This window comes from Paramormyrops kingsleyae, chromosome 4, assembly GCF_048594095.1.
Source record: "Paramormyrops kingsleyae isolate MSU_618 chromosome 4, PKINGS_0.4, whole genome shotgun sequence".
Taxonomy (NCBI): Eukaryota; Metazoa; Chordata; class Actinopteri; order Osteoglossiformes; family Mormyridae; genus Paramormyrops; species Paramormyrops kingsleyae.
This window is the reverse complement of record NC_132800.1, coordinates 42530291-42544477: the sequence shown is the minus strand read 5'-3', so window position 1 is coordinate 42544477 and position 14187 is coordinate 42530291. Positions and strand designations below refer to the sequence as shown.

Sequence of the window (14187 nt, the reverse complement as noted above, 5' to 3'; positions counted from 1 at the left end):
TGCACACCCGGTGCCTCAGTGTGCCAGTCCCCTGGGGGGGTCACAGCCCTCCAGGACATGGTGATGGAGTCAGTGCCCTCTTTGCTCGGCACTGAATCTGAACTCAGGAAATAGGAGGGTTAGTCAGCGGTGAGGACTGCACTACACAGAGCCCCCCCCAGGCGGGACAGGAATAGATCTAGGGGCAGATAACGGCACATGACAGATCCTGGGGGTCTTGGAGTGTGAGGGGAGGCAGCCAGACTCCGTAGACCTGCATTGGTGGCAGTCCGGGCGGTTTTGGTGGGCCCCTCAAGAAGACGAGCGTCACCCCAAGCAGAGACTCCGGCATCCTCTGCAGGGGGCCAGGACTAAGGGGGTGATTATAAGGTGGCAGATGCTGGTGCAGTCTGCCTTCCACAGCTTTAGGGGATCAGGGTACATTTGACCTGAGCGGGGCTGTTATCTGCAGGCCACACGCAATGAATCTGACCAGGGGGTGGGGGGGCTATTCTTAGTGCTTATCAACTTCCTCTTGTAAATGATGGACCTGGCTTTATGTAGCAGAGATACACTTCGGTTGTTTCATCAGATCTCCTAGACAAACTAAAGGAGCGAGATCATATGACAAGAGAGTCACCCAGGCTGCGGCGAGGTCCAGCTCAGCCCTAATGGGGAAGGATGTTTCGGGTGTCTGATTTTCAGTTTCCCAGGAATCATGCGGGAAATTAAAAAGCAGCTTGTAGTAGTGGAAAGTCCACTCAACAGGGGCCGTGTTCACTGCTTCATTCCAGCCACCTGGGGCAGAAATGGCAGGCTTTCCTTGGACAACTGTGTGTCTGTACTGAACCAGGCGTCTATTTTCAGCACAGTCGCACATTAGCTATGGAATTCAGTGCTGCTGTGTTTACTGTCATAATAACAGCAGCCGAGGGGGTCAACACTGTAATCCTGGGGCAGCAGGTCTCTGTGTGTGTATATATATGTGTGTGTATGAGAGAGAGAGGGAGAATCTCACCAAGCACAACACAGATGTTTGTCGATACTAGTTTATTGTATTTTTTTGTGCTATAATCGGCCCAAGTTAACAGGTTACCCAGCTGCCCTGAGTGTGTTTTACAGCTTTACAGGTGATAAAGAGGCATATGAATGTGGGGTTCGCTTCGGGGTGGGGGGGTAATGAAGCCCCCCAGCAGGAGCTGAGCTCTGGCTTCCTGTCTGCCTCACTGAATCAGGAGGGTGAGTGTGACTGCTGTTCGCGTCTCCCAGCAGCCCCAGCTTCAAGCCCGATTCCCCGGCCCCCCAGAGCAGGTCCTGCCTGTCTGCCTGCTCTTCATCATCGCAGGAATTTGGTGAGGAAGCTGGAAATCCTGTGGAGGATTTGGGCCCAAGTCCTGTGGTTATTTATGGTAGCTGAAGAAGGGGTGCTATAAAGGGGGAAGGGTAGGGTGATTCCTAGGGACTCCAAGCGATAGAGACCATAAAAATATATAACATAACTAGACCGGTCTGGGTTAGGGGGCAGGGCCGTGCAGAGACGTTTAAAGGGGCGGGTGCTCAAAGTTTAAAAAGATAGAACAGGCTGAATAACAAGAATTATGTGGATATCCATATTAGATCGTTTTTAGTGAAATAAAAGCCCTCCAGAAAAGAAGGGAAAAGTCCTGTAACTTACTTTAAAACAAAACATGTTCCCTAAAACGGTGGACAGAGCTACAGACCCCCTTGTAACACCCTTACCCAGTTAGCTAGTAGTTAATGACCACCACTACTTGTGCAGTTCATAAAAGGACAGGTAATGTTTGTCGCGCTTTTGCACAAACAGCACGCTCATTTATTTCAATTCATTTGTTGCTATAGACTATAGTGTACGCTGTACACCCTATTTACTGTTTTGTTGCAGTCTGCACCTTCCAATTAATTTGCCTGCTTCTCCTCCAGCTCCGCACCACCCAGCCTGCAGAAAATGCGTGTGCACTTTGCGAGCTCGTACCCGGCTCGTAACGAGCGCGCTCTGCCCTCAAGGGCGAGCATTGGTTAATGGCAGTCATGTGACTGCTGCAAGCCAGATCCTTTTATTTAGCAAAATTGAGATTAATAGTTACATTTTATTGTTGAGGGGCAAAGACAGGGCTCCATACGCACATACACATTAAAAAAAAAAAAAAACAACAACAACAACAAAAAAAACCCAAGAAAAGGGCACTTGAGGCATCCTGGAGGAAAGTGGCAGGTGCTCAAGCACCCTCCGTCCCCCCTCTGCACGTGCCTGTTAGGGGGCCTGATATCATATACATTCAGTGGGCCCAAAACCTCCAGCAGAACCCCCGAGCTGGACTTTGGTGTTGTTGTCCAGGGGTTGGTGGCAGGACAGGCAGTCAGGCATGTTATGAGGTCTGTACTGCACTCCAGAAGGTGTGCAGGGACACAGGCACAAACAGGGAGTGTTTTAAACACGTAAATAAGACATAAATGAGACGAGAGCAATGTGTTCACTGTGCTTTATTCATACAGTCAAAAGAAACAAATAGAACTACAGGCCTCTGATCATGTGGGCGGGGCAGCAGTTGAGGGGCAGGGGATGCTGGGAGATCGGGGGCGGCAGGTGAGCAGGAGCCAACTGTACTGGAGCACGGAGCAGGAACAGCAGAGACGGTGTGACTCTGAGTACCGAATGCAGCTGGAGAGGACAGGCTCAGCCTGACACCACGGCCACTGCTCACTCTACACTTCCTGTGCAGGGATATGACCCATAAGGCAGTGCAACGACGTCCCACGTGCTTCTGACAAATCATACTCACTCCTGCGGATCCAGGTACACCAGGGCAGGAAAAGCAGAAATAGGAGGAGAAGAGCCAGTGATATTGAGGAGCGCAAGCGAGAGGAAGTGGGATGGAGAGGAGAGCTAGGGACAGGAGGTGGGGCAGAGAGAAGAGCTAGTGACAGAAAGTGGGGCAGCCAGGGCCCACACTGGCCCCTCCTTGCTGGGATCCCACATTGAAAGTGGTCAACATTGCAGTCTATTGCAGATACTTCTGGAACTGGCCCGCTACTGGCCGACCCCCCCGCCACCCCCAGAGAGAAACAACACAATGACGAGAGAGAGCTCAGTGCACGCCAAGGTGAGAGGAGTGCAGGGAGCCAGGGGGCGCCACCTCTAAGTGCCCCAACGCCGGGTCGCCGTCCCAGCTGGCCCCTAAGGCATGTGGCTGGGCCTGTCTTTCAGTCTCTGTGGGGGAAGGTGAAGCTGTGACCTGTCAGTCCCTCATTTAGATATATGTTTCCTAGTTTGACATTGATGCTGCTGAGTTTCCTACAAGCACAAACATTTCTGGGTGAATCTGTGGGTTTGATGGCTGGTTTACTGGCCTCTTCCTTCTGTCGGTGGAAAAGATGAGATCACACATTACAGCTTGTTGTGTTTGGGTCTATACCCTCTACTCTCCTTGTGTTTGGGTGTAGACCCCTATACTCAATATCTGTTTGGGTCTATACCCCCTTACTCTCCTTGTGTTTTGGTTTAGACCCCCTACACTCCCTATCTGTTTGGGTCTATACCCTCTACTCTCCCCGTGTTTGGGTGTAGACCCCCTATACCACAGGGCCCTGATGGCATCTTACCTATAGTGTTAAAAGAGATGAGGGATATTATTTGCCAACCCTTAACATTACTGTTTCAAAAATCCTTATCTGAAGGTGTGGTACCTTCTGATTGGAAGCATGCCAACATAACGCCCATTTTCAAAAAAGGGGATAGAAGTAATTTGTCAAACTATAGGCCAATCAGTCTAACTTGTATAACTGGTAAAGTTATGGAGGCTATAATCAAAGAGAAAATGGTAGATTACTTGGACTCAAATAACATTTTGAGGGATAGCCAGCATGGATTTAGGAGAGGTAGATCCTGTTTAACAAATCTGTTGGAGTTTTTTGAGGAAGCTACTCAGGAAGTTGATGATAAGAAGGCCTATGATGTCATCTATTTAGATTTCCAAAAGGCTTTTGTTGTTGTTCCCCACAAGAGGCTCTCACTTAAACTCAAAGCGACAGGTATTTTAGGAACTGTAGCGACTTGGATTGATAACTGGTTAACGGATAGGAAGCAGCGAGTAGTTATAAGAGGCTCGATGTCACAGTGGGCCTGCGTTCATAGTGGGGTACCGCAGGGTTCAATTTTAGGACCACTTTTGTTCCTTATTTACATAAATGATATAGACACCAATATATACAGTAAACTGGTGAAATTTGCAGATGACACCAAGGTGGGTGGTGTAGCAGATACTGAACTAGCGGCTCAGCAGCTACAGCGGGATCTTAATTTAATTAGTGACTGGGCTGACACCTGGCAGATGAAATTTAACATAGACAAATGTAAGGTACTCCATGTAGGGAGCAGAAATATAAAGTACAGGTATTTTATGGGACCTACTGAAATAAAGGTAGCTGATTATGAGAAAGACCTTGGTGTGTATGTTGATGATTCCATGTCTCATTCTCGCCAGTGCGGGGAAGCAATAAAAAAGGCCAATAGGATGTTGGGGTATATCTCCAGGTGTGTGGAGTTTAAGTCAAGGGAGGTAATGCTAAGATTATACAATTCCTTGGTGAGACCTCACCTAGAATATTGTGTACAGGTTTGGTCACCATATCTTAAAAAGGACATAGCGGCCTTAGAAAAGGTGCAGCGTAGGGCCACAAGAATGATTCCTGGTCTTAGAGGAATGTCATACGAGGAAAGGTTATTTGAGCTAAATCTGTTCAGCCTCAAGCAAAGGAGACTGAGGGGGGACATGATCCAGGTCTATAAGATTCTAACAGGTTTGGATGCTGTTCAACCGAATAGTTACTTCAGCATTAGTTCAAATACAAGAACTCGTGGCCATAGGTGGAAATTAGCGGGAGAACATTTCAAACTGGATTTAAGGAAGCACTTCTTTACACAGCGTGTAGTCAGAGTATGGAATAGTCTTCCTGATAACGTAGTGCAAGCTGAATCCTTGGGTTCCTTTAAATCAGAGCTAGATAAGATTTTAACAACTCTGAGCTATTAGTTAAGTTCTCCCCAAGCGAGCTCGATGGGCCGAATGGCCTCCTCTCGTTTGTATATTTCTTATGTTCTTATGTTCTTATACTCCCTATCTGTTTGGGTCTCTTCCTGTGTTTGGGTGTAGACCCCCTATAATCCCTATCTGGGTCTATACCCTCTACTCTCCCTGTGTTTAGGTGTAGACCACCTATACTCCCTATCTGTTTGAGTTTATACCCTCTACTCTCCCTGTATTTGGGTGTAGACCTCTTATTCTCCCTGTCTGTTTGGGTCTATATCCACTTGTTTTTGTCCTTGGGGGACCAGACAGGGTCACAGTGACGGTCCTGTCAGCAGATACCCCCTGTGTTGAGACTTTATAAATAGGATCTTGTTGACCTCACCAGAATGCAGATGGCTTAAAGTAGCAGTGCTGCTGGTTGTTGTTGCAGAGCTACACTGACATCGTGTGACCAAACCGTAGCATGACACATTTGCAAAGAACCATGCTGTGAGTATGTAAGAGGTTGTATTTATAAATGTGTATCTTGGCACATGTGTGAACTTGCATCAGTGTGAACTTACATGTTAATGTGTATTGGTATGAGTGTGTATTAGTGTGTATGTGTGACTATATTGGTCAGTGTGTGTGGCTGTGTATCAGTCAGTGTATGTTACTGTGTGTAGGAAGCACTGACACACTGTACCCACCGCCTACTCCTTAGTCACCCATCTCAACTCGCTCTTGACATTCTGGATCTCAGACAGGTTCACTGCTGGTCCAGGCAGCTTGAAAGCTCCAGGAAGATGCTTCTTCTCCTCACTGGCCACAGGTGTCACCTGGGGGTGTGGCAGGGGTAGGGTAGTGGGGTGGGGGCATGGTTTGATCCTGCCTCGGGGAGTTATGGACACAGATGTGTGTGCGGGCACCTGTGTGAGTCCTCACCTCCTCCAGGTCTTCAGACTCCTCTCTCCTCTTGATTGGGTGTCCTGCTCCAGGTCGCAGCGCTCCCATGGGGATGTTGAGATTAGCCTGTGGAGAAACACGCCCATGTGATGAGGCCCCGTCTCCACTGCCACCCCAGCCGGGTGCCCATCCCTAACAGAAGTCTAGCATCTCCATCACTCTGCTCACCAGTGCCACCATGTGGACAGTTCCGCAAGGTGCAGAGGGAGCGGGGTCCTGCTATGAATTACCCAATCACTCTGTGGAGGTCATGGGTGTTTGAGGCGGTCAGTCCTATAGCAAGGAACAGGTCACCCACCCCCCGCCCCCCCCCCCCACCTGAAGAGACCTTGTCACAGAAATGCTCAGCATTGGCTTGTCTTGATCAATTGCTTTCTGGGGAATTATAAGTAGATTCCTTCCCGTAAAATGGACGGTAACACGCTTGCCTGTTGACTAGGAATATCTCTCCAAAGCTGCTGACCGCAGAGCATCCAGCTTCTGCCTGGGCATGTAAATGTGTTACCATCCCCCAGAGATAGAAATCTGTGTGTGCTTGTGTGGTCACAGGGCATGCAGTGTGGAGGAGGCTGTACTAATGTGTGTATTGTGTGTGTGTGTGTGTGTGTGTGGGTTATGTATATATTACATTGTGGGGACCAAATGTGGGGAGCATTATTTCTGTCCCCAAACTGCAATTAAAAACTAAAAATGTCAAAAATGTTGTATTATGGTTAAGGGCTGGGTAGCGGTTAAGGTTGTCATTGTTGGGATTAGGGTTATGCCCATTGAAATGAATGGACAGTCCCCACAAAGATATGAATACAAACGTGTGTGTGTGTCTCTGTGTCTGTGTGTGTGTGTAGATCAGGGGTCTCCAACTCCGGTCCTGGAGAGCTACTATCCAGTTGGTTTTCTGTCCCACTTGGCTTCTGATGAAAAACACCTGTTCCTGGTATTTACCTGAGAACAGGTGTGGCTCATCAGCAGTTGGGTATGATAGAAAACCTACTGGACTGTAGCTCCCCAGGACCGGAGTTGGAGACCCCTGGTGTAGATTATGTTTTTATTATATTGTGAGGGAGCAAATGTCCCTTACAATGTAATAAAAACCTGTTATTTTGATGTGGTGGGGACAATTTTTCAGGTCTGTGAATGCAACCAAAAAACTAAACACACAAGGATAAAATTGCAAACATCTGTGTGTGTGTGTGTGTGTGTGTGTTTGTATCCCTTCTCTGTGACAGTCGTGTCAGGTATCAGGTCATTTCCACCAGCCTGTTAGTCACTCAGTATTTTTGGCTTCTGTTTTTCTCACGCCTTGCATAGTAAGTTACTTGAAGCCACTACACATCAACACATTGACCAGGGGCTATTTCTGTTTGCAGAGTGCCTTAACAAAATTTCAGGAATGTTTTACTAATAGACCTTTAACATTTGTTCCATGAGCCATGAGCACCTGCGTGATACTCTGAACCAAGCGCGATGCAAAGCCAGAGAGCGTAAGGCCTGAAACATGAGTCTGAAGGCACCTGGCAGTGACATACATGCTCACAGACAGCCACAGACAGCCAGAGTCTCTCTCACACAGCCCCAAACGCCACATGAGCTCACAAACCCGCTGAAACACAAAGTTACTGAGCATCTCTACCCTACCTGAAGAGCCTTCACGTTGGACGACGGCTGCTTGGACATCTTGTATGCGAGATACTTTATCCTGCAGGCACAGACACAGAGAGAGGTGAGAAAGCAGCCAGCCTCTTTGTGTCTATGGGGGGTTGGATGACTTTCAGGAATCGAAGATAGTCTTTCAGTTGCTTAGTGACCCCAAGCAGCAGGACAGTTATAGCATTCGATAATACTGAATCATTTATGAGCAGGTATACAGGTAACAGGTGTACAGGTGCTGTATGTTAGGTACAGGCACCAGGTGTACAGATAACAGGGGTACAGATGCTGTATGTGAATGTACAGGTAACAGGTGTATAGGAGCTGTATGTAAACATACAAGTGACAGGTGTACAGGAGCTGTATGTAAAAATACAGGTAACAGGTGTATAGGTGCTGAATGTGAAGGTACAGGTAAGAAGTGTACAGGGCCTGTATGTGAATGTACAGGTAACAGGTGTACTGGTGCTGCATGTGAACATGCAGGTAACCGGTGTACAGATTCTGTATGTTACATACAGGCACCAGGTGTACAGGTAACAGATGTACAGGTGCTGTATGTGAACATCCAGGTAACACGTGTTCAGGTGCTGTATGTGAATGTACAGGTAACAGGTGTACAGGTAACAGATTTTGCAGGTACTTTACATGAATGTACAGGTGACGGGTGTATAGGTGCTGTGTATGAAGTTGAGGTATCCAAATAAGCAGAGATTATAACTTTAATATCTAAGCAGTTTAAACGAATTGGGTGTGCTTAGCCTTTACAGATGATATCTTAGACATTGTTTCCAACACCTTACACAAACCATTTACATGTGCGTCTTTTTTCCTGTTCCGGCAAGAGTAAACAAGTCATTTGTATAGAGAGTTACATGTCAGAATAACCCTGTGGCTGGGGTTGGTGGTTATAGGGTGGGTGTGGCATTCCACAATAGCAGCCAAACACTTAACAAATAACTTAGTGTTCCCAGGTCTGACTGATCCCACTACCAGTTTGCATCTCACACCACAATGTAAATTTGGTCCAGCATTGCGCCAGTGGCTGTCTGCTGCCTTTCTGTTCCTGGACTCCGAAAGGGCAGCAAGACAGAGGCAGTTCGAGAACACAGGGGATATTTATAGACAGGAGAGTGCAAAGAGATAAACAGGCACTGGAAGACAGAGAGAGTGCTTCTGAGAGTGACTACAGGGATGGAAAGTACGCACTCCTTAGTAACAGTTACTGTGGTACTGTTTACATATCAACAATAAGCATGACTTTAGCAAACTCTACAACAGAGAGGGAGACCATCCTGTAGCACAGCTAAACTCGCCCGGGAGAGACCTTCCTGTACCACAGCCATACCGACCTGGGAGAAACCTTCCTGTAGCACAGCCATACCGACCTGGGAGAGACCTTCCTGTAGCACAGTCATTCTGACCTGGGAGAGACCGTCCTGTAGCACAGCCATACCGACCCCAGAGAGACCGTCCTGTGGATGGCCTTCTATGACATTACAGCTCTCAGGCCTAGTGCTCTAACCACTAATCCACAAATTTAAAATCACACACTGAAATGTTTGTCTTTTTGTAAAAAAATCCACATAAACACACAGAGACTTATCCCACTATTCTGGGATAAGATTCCAATGGCTGATAGAAACAGGGAACATTTCAGCTGCAGTTTAGATGTTTCCAGAAGTTGTAGCCTAGAAAAAGTGGCACATCACTGAAGTCTCACCAGATTTGTGCTGCACGTAGTACGTTTCTGAAACTGCAGAGTATCAAACAAGCAGAAATGTAGGGCAGCGTGGAGGGTCCCCAGTCTCTCTGAGGCTGCTCTGTAAGCAGGTGCTCTCTGCCATGCAAACACAAATACGACAGCCCTGCTGCCCACCTACCTCTGCCAGCCCTGACACGACGTGACGGAGTTGCTGCGGTGATGTGGACAAGTGGAGCGGCGGAAGTGGTAGCACACCGGGCTTGTGTCAATGTTAGTGCTGTCCCACTGAGCTGTGGGCCCTGCTACTGCGGGGGAAGGGGGGTGGCTCTGTCACAGGGATTTCTCCCATAGCTGGCATTTGTTCTCCTTATAAATAGCCCAGAGACTGTGACTTCTCCATGCACACACACTACAGACACCGACACACGCTAACAGACACTAATAGACACAGACACACACCAACACCACATACACTAACATACACAGACTAGGTTTCTATATATCTAGAGGACTTTTTTTGTTTTTTAATTGCAGTCACAGATTTTTATAAAATTGAGTTTCCCCTTGTGGGGACAAAAAATTTCCCCACAAGGTCATAACAACAGGTTTTTATTACATCGTGGGGACATTAGGTTCCTACAATATTATACATACATGACCACAGACACACACATACATATATTCATATCTTTGTGGGGACTGTCTGTCCATTTCTATGGGTATAACCCTAATCCTAACAATAACAACCTTGACCACTACCCAGCCCTAACCGTAACCTTAAGTAATCAATCAAAAACAAGTCTTTTGGCACTTGTAATACTTACAAAACCACAGACACACACTCACAAACACCCACTAATATACATCCTCTAAAACACAAACTTCATATATTCCTGCCATTATGGGGACTCTCCATTCATTTGTATGGGCATAACCCTAAGTCTAACTAAGATAACCTTAACCCCTACCCAGCCATAACCTTAACCATAAGTATCCAAACAAAATAAAATAAATCTGGCTGTTTTAGTTTTTAATTGTACACACACACACAGACAGACACACACAGACATACACAGACATACACACACAGACACCCCTGAGCAGCAGCTTTACCAGCCAGTCAGTGTCTCATCCCAGCTTATGCTTCCATCTGCAGCTCTGTCAGTGAGTCCAGCTGCCCATCAAACACAGAACCATCAGAATGGTCACACTGACCCCACAGCTCTCACTACTGAGAGTAGGTGGTGTTCACAGAATGAGATGTGCTCTTGGAAAAGAACTCACAGACCAAAACAACGCTCACAGACCAGGACAGGACAATACTCACAGAGCAAGACAGAGATGGTGCTCACAGACCAGGTCAATGCTTACAGACTGTGGAGATGCTCACAAACCAGGACAGGTTGACACTTATAGAGCGAGATGAAGATCATTCTCACAGGCCATGCTGATGCTCACAGACCAAGATGAAGATAGCGCACTCAGACCAGGACGACGCTCACAGAGCGAGATGGAGATGGTGCCTTCAAACCAGGATGACACTCATAGAAGTGAGATGATTGTTCTCACAGACCAGGATGATGCTCACAGAGTGAGATGGAGATGGTGCTCTCAGACAGGCAAAGGCCTGCACACTCTGACACCCATAGCTTACTCTTACCTGTTTCTATGGCTCGACGCCGCCGGGGCGTGCCACACCCTGCCTACTCTTTGCCGGGTCTTCTCTCCCTTACCAGCACTTGTTATTAAAAATGTGACCCAGTTGAGCGGCTACTGGTGGGAGCCGAGGGACCAAGCCTCCACAGCTCCTCTGTCTGATTGGATCTTCGCTTGACACGACATCCCATCCTGGCAGACACTGATCCACCAAGTGGGGCATCTGAGCGTGAGGGTGGTGATCAAACTGATGCCTAGTGGACTGAACGTGCGGGACTGCACCCACCCCCCCCCCCCCCACACACACACACACACATTGAACACAGCACAGTGGTTCTGAATGCCTGACTGGCCCTTTTAACTATTCACCAGCAGATGGCAACACTGATCTGATCCCAGTGCAGACTTACCCTGATGGCTCTCGATCCCAGTGAAGGGTGGTCACTGCTGGTGCCGGGGCTTTCTGCCGGGGCCGTGTGGCATTAGTGACCTTGTCGTTTCAGGGCTCTGTGGCAGCACTGGTCCAACTGGTCCAACGGCAAGCCATGGGCCACTAATATAGTATGCAAATCCACCCCACCCACCATCTGGCCCCACCCCTGATGATCCTTCAAGCAGGAAATGTGTCAGCTTTTCCAGGTACAGCTAGGTCCCCCCGTCCAGCCGCACCTTTCTATCTTTACTGCTCCAGGGTCAGCCAGGGCCCCTGGCCAAAGCAGACAAGCCTAGGGCCATGGAAGTGATGCTGATGCTGGTAGCAGTGGGCCCTCACAGTCTGTGCTTACAGTTTCACATAAAAGTCCCTCCGTGCCCCAGTTTAACCTTCCTCTGCCTGCAGCAGCTGTAAGTGAGATTAAATTTTTAGGGGTAAGAATGGGGCCATTTGGAGAACATTCAGTTATACAGAAGCTTGTAAGAAGACAAAAAATTAGAGTGGTCAATAATCATTTATCACAATCGGTTTTGGACTGCCCCATCCTGGGTTGTTCTCTGCCTTGCATCTGTAGCCTCTGGGTGATACAGTACAGTGGATCAGCACACAAAGTTATAACATAAAAAGATCAATAAAAAGGAACAATGAAGAATTATGCAGGGAGTTAAGTTACAAAAGCAATAAATTAAATTCTTTCATTACAAATATTACATTTGTTGAATATTACATTTATGGCTATAGAATTATTAAAGCAGAATATATAGTATGGTTTTGTTTTAGTTGGTTTATAAAAGTGATAAACATACATGTTCTATTGCAATATTTGCTTTTATGTGTGTGAAATTTTGCTAAAACGATATTTTCAAAACGAGATATTGGATGACGCAATATTTTAATTGTTTATATCGATTTATCATGCGTTAAAAATTGGGCTCTGTTAATTACAAATTTTGAATATAGACCAAAAGTACTCCTTCCTGGTTCAAAACAACGCGAAAGCTTCGGTCGTGATCTTGCATTGAATCCCAGAATCACAGCTACAATCACACCAGCTCCTGTTAGTAACTTAGTTGTATTCAGTTGCATGGTTCCAACTACGTTAGCAACTACACTTTTGAGAAACGACCTCACGGGGAAATTGGTGGAGAGGATAAATAGTAATAATTGTTATATCTCACGTGTAGTGAGATGTTTTTTTTTTTCGTTTTATTTATTTGTTTTACCTAACTATGACTACGTTTACATGCGATAACCCGATTAAAATGCTTACATGTGTTTTAATGACCTGATTACAGTGTGGAACTGCGGTCAAGCTATCCGCGCTTCGCCGAAACACGGTCAAATCGTCCGCGCTTAAAATGTGAGGTGCATGCATAGACATGACATTACGGTATCAGCCGTACATTACGGTTTAGGTAAATAACAGACTCCAAGCGATCGCCATCACATTTTAAGCGCGGATGATTTGACCGTGTTTCGGCGAAGCGCGGATAGCTTGACCGCAGTTATGTACACGCAGTAATCGTGTCATTAAAAACACATGTAAACATCTTAATCGGGTTATTGCATGTAAACTTAGTCATAGTCAGCTACATGCTATGTCAAGCCAAATATAATCTTTTAATAGTATAAAGCTTAGTCGGCATATTTATGGCAAGCTAAATGGTCGTTTATTAGTATAAGGTGTACTCGTCATAACTTAGTTCTTTTAATTACATTTTTACTAGTAAAACCTCAATTATGGATATGTGGGCCTGGGATTCTTACGAATCAAAATGTATTTGTGTGCAGGCTTCCATTAAATCCGCGTTGAAGCGAAGTGCGACCTCTTTTTGTTTACTAGGTCGATTACGATATTGTGGTCCAGCACTCTGACAACTGCAGAACTAGGAGTGAAGCCCGTTCTTCTGTGCCAAATCGATGCATTGTGAATTTTGCGACAGCAGCCCTGAAACTATTCATCATTTATTTTTGTTATGTCCTACAGCAAAATCCGTCTGGTTTGATGTGCAAACCCATATTAAAACACATACCAATTATGATGTTAAAGAAGTAGATGTAATTTTTAACCAAATTAAAATTATTATTTGTAATTAACTAAATTATTGTATTATGTGCTTATATACATAAAGTAAAATGGTTTGGAGCAGAGCATGTGAGCGGAGCGGGCGGAATTTGGTGAGAGCGCGGAGCGGGTTTTCTAATTAAGGCTGGAGCGGTCGCTTTGTCTCGCTCCAATTTCGCTCCAATACCGCTCACACTACAATTCTGAGGCGTGCCCAAATCTACCCAGAATTCATCTCTACAATTATCAAGACTGTTTCACAAATTAGCCGAAATGGAATTCGCAAAGTATTTCACAAAGGAAACTGATAAATCATACAAGTGTACTATTCTTATCAAACGTATAGATGACAAGAATGTACAGCAAGAACAACAATGTGGTGAAACTGTTTCAGTGAGTAAAGATTCACTTTGGAATCACTTTTCTCAACATGAGTGTGCTACGCGAACAAGCGGAAGCCAGAGCAAAACGCGTGCAAGTTTTATATGATTGTAGCATATCAAGTCTATAAAGTAAATTAAAGTATAAAAGCCTATAAAGTAAACATTGGTAATCAAATAAATTCGTTTTGTCATTCAAAGTAGGTCTAATAAGATTTTTTTTTAATTTCACGTAACGTAAAATTTTATTTTAGAGACGTGCTGCATCAACAGAAAAAAATTGAGGAATTTAAAACGTGTCTGTATATTCTTTAGGCTATTAAACCCAC

The 14187-nt window shown here is 46.0% G+C and overlaps 1 protein-coding gene across 2 annotated transcripts; it reads right to left on the bottom strand.

Moving 5' to 3' along the window:
* Positions 1–2466: 2466 nt before the first annotated feature.
* Positions 2467–9660, bottom strand: smpx (small muscle protein X-linked). 2 transcript variants are annotated; one of them, XM_023845156.2, is made up of 5 exons: positions 9503–9660; positions 7608–7668; positions 5952–6038; positions 5717–5845; positions 2467–3357 (listed from the first exon to the last, which is right to left on the bottom strand). In XM_023845156.2, exons 2-4 carry the CDS (start codon positions 7644–7646, stop codon positions 5720–5722), a joined length of 252 nt encoding a protein of 83 aa, XP_023700924.1. In that variant the 5' UTR covers positions 7647–7668; positions 9503–9660; the 3' UTR covers positions 2467–3357; positions 5717–5719. The 2 variants fall into 2 exon arrangements, with proteins under 2 accessions (XP_023700924.1, XP_023700925.1); XM_023845157.2 differs by lacking the exon at positions 9503–9660 and adding an exon at positions 9343–9460.
* Positions 9661–14187: the final 4527 nt, after the last annotated feature.

Coding starts and splice junctions, on each gene's coding strand:
- smpx (XM_023845156.2), bottom strand. CDS start 7,646: ATGTCCAAGCAGCCGTCGTCCAACGTGAAGGCTCTTCAG. Junction 6,039..7,607: donor CCAACGTGAAGGCTCTTCAG/GTAGGGTAGAGA, acceptor GTTTCTCCACAG/GCTAATCTCAACATCCCCAT. Junction 5,846..5,951: donor AGTCTGAAGACCTGGAGGAG/GTGAGGACTCAC, acceptor CCACACCCCCAG/GTGACACCTGTGGCCAGTGA.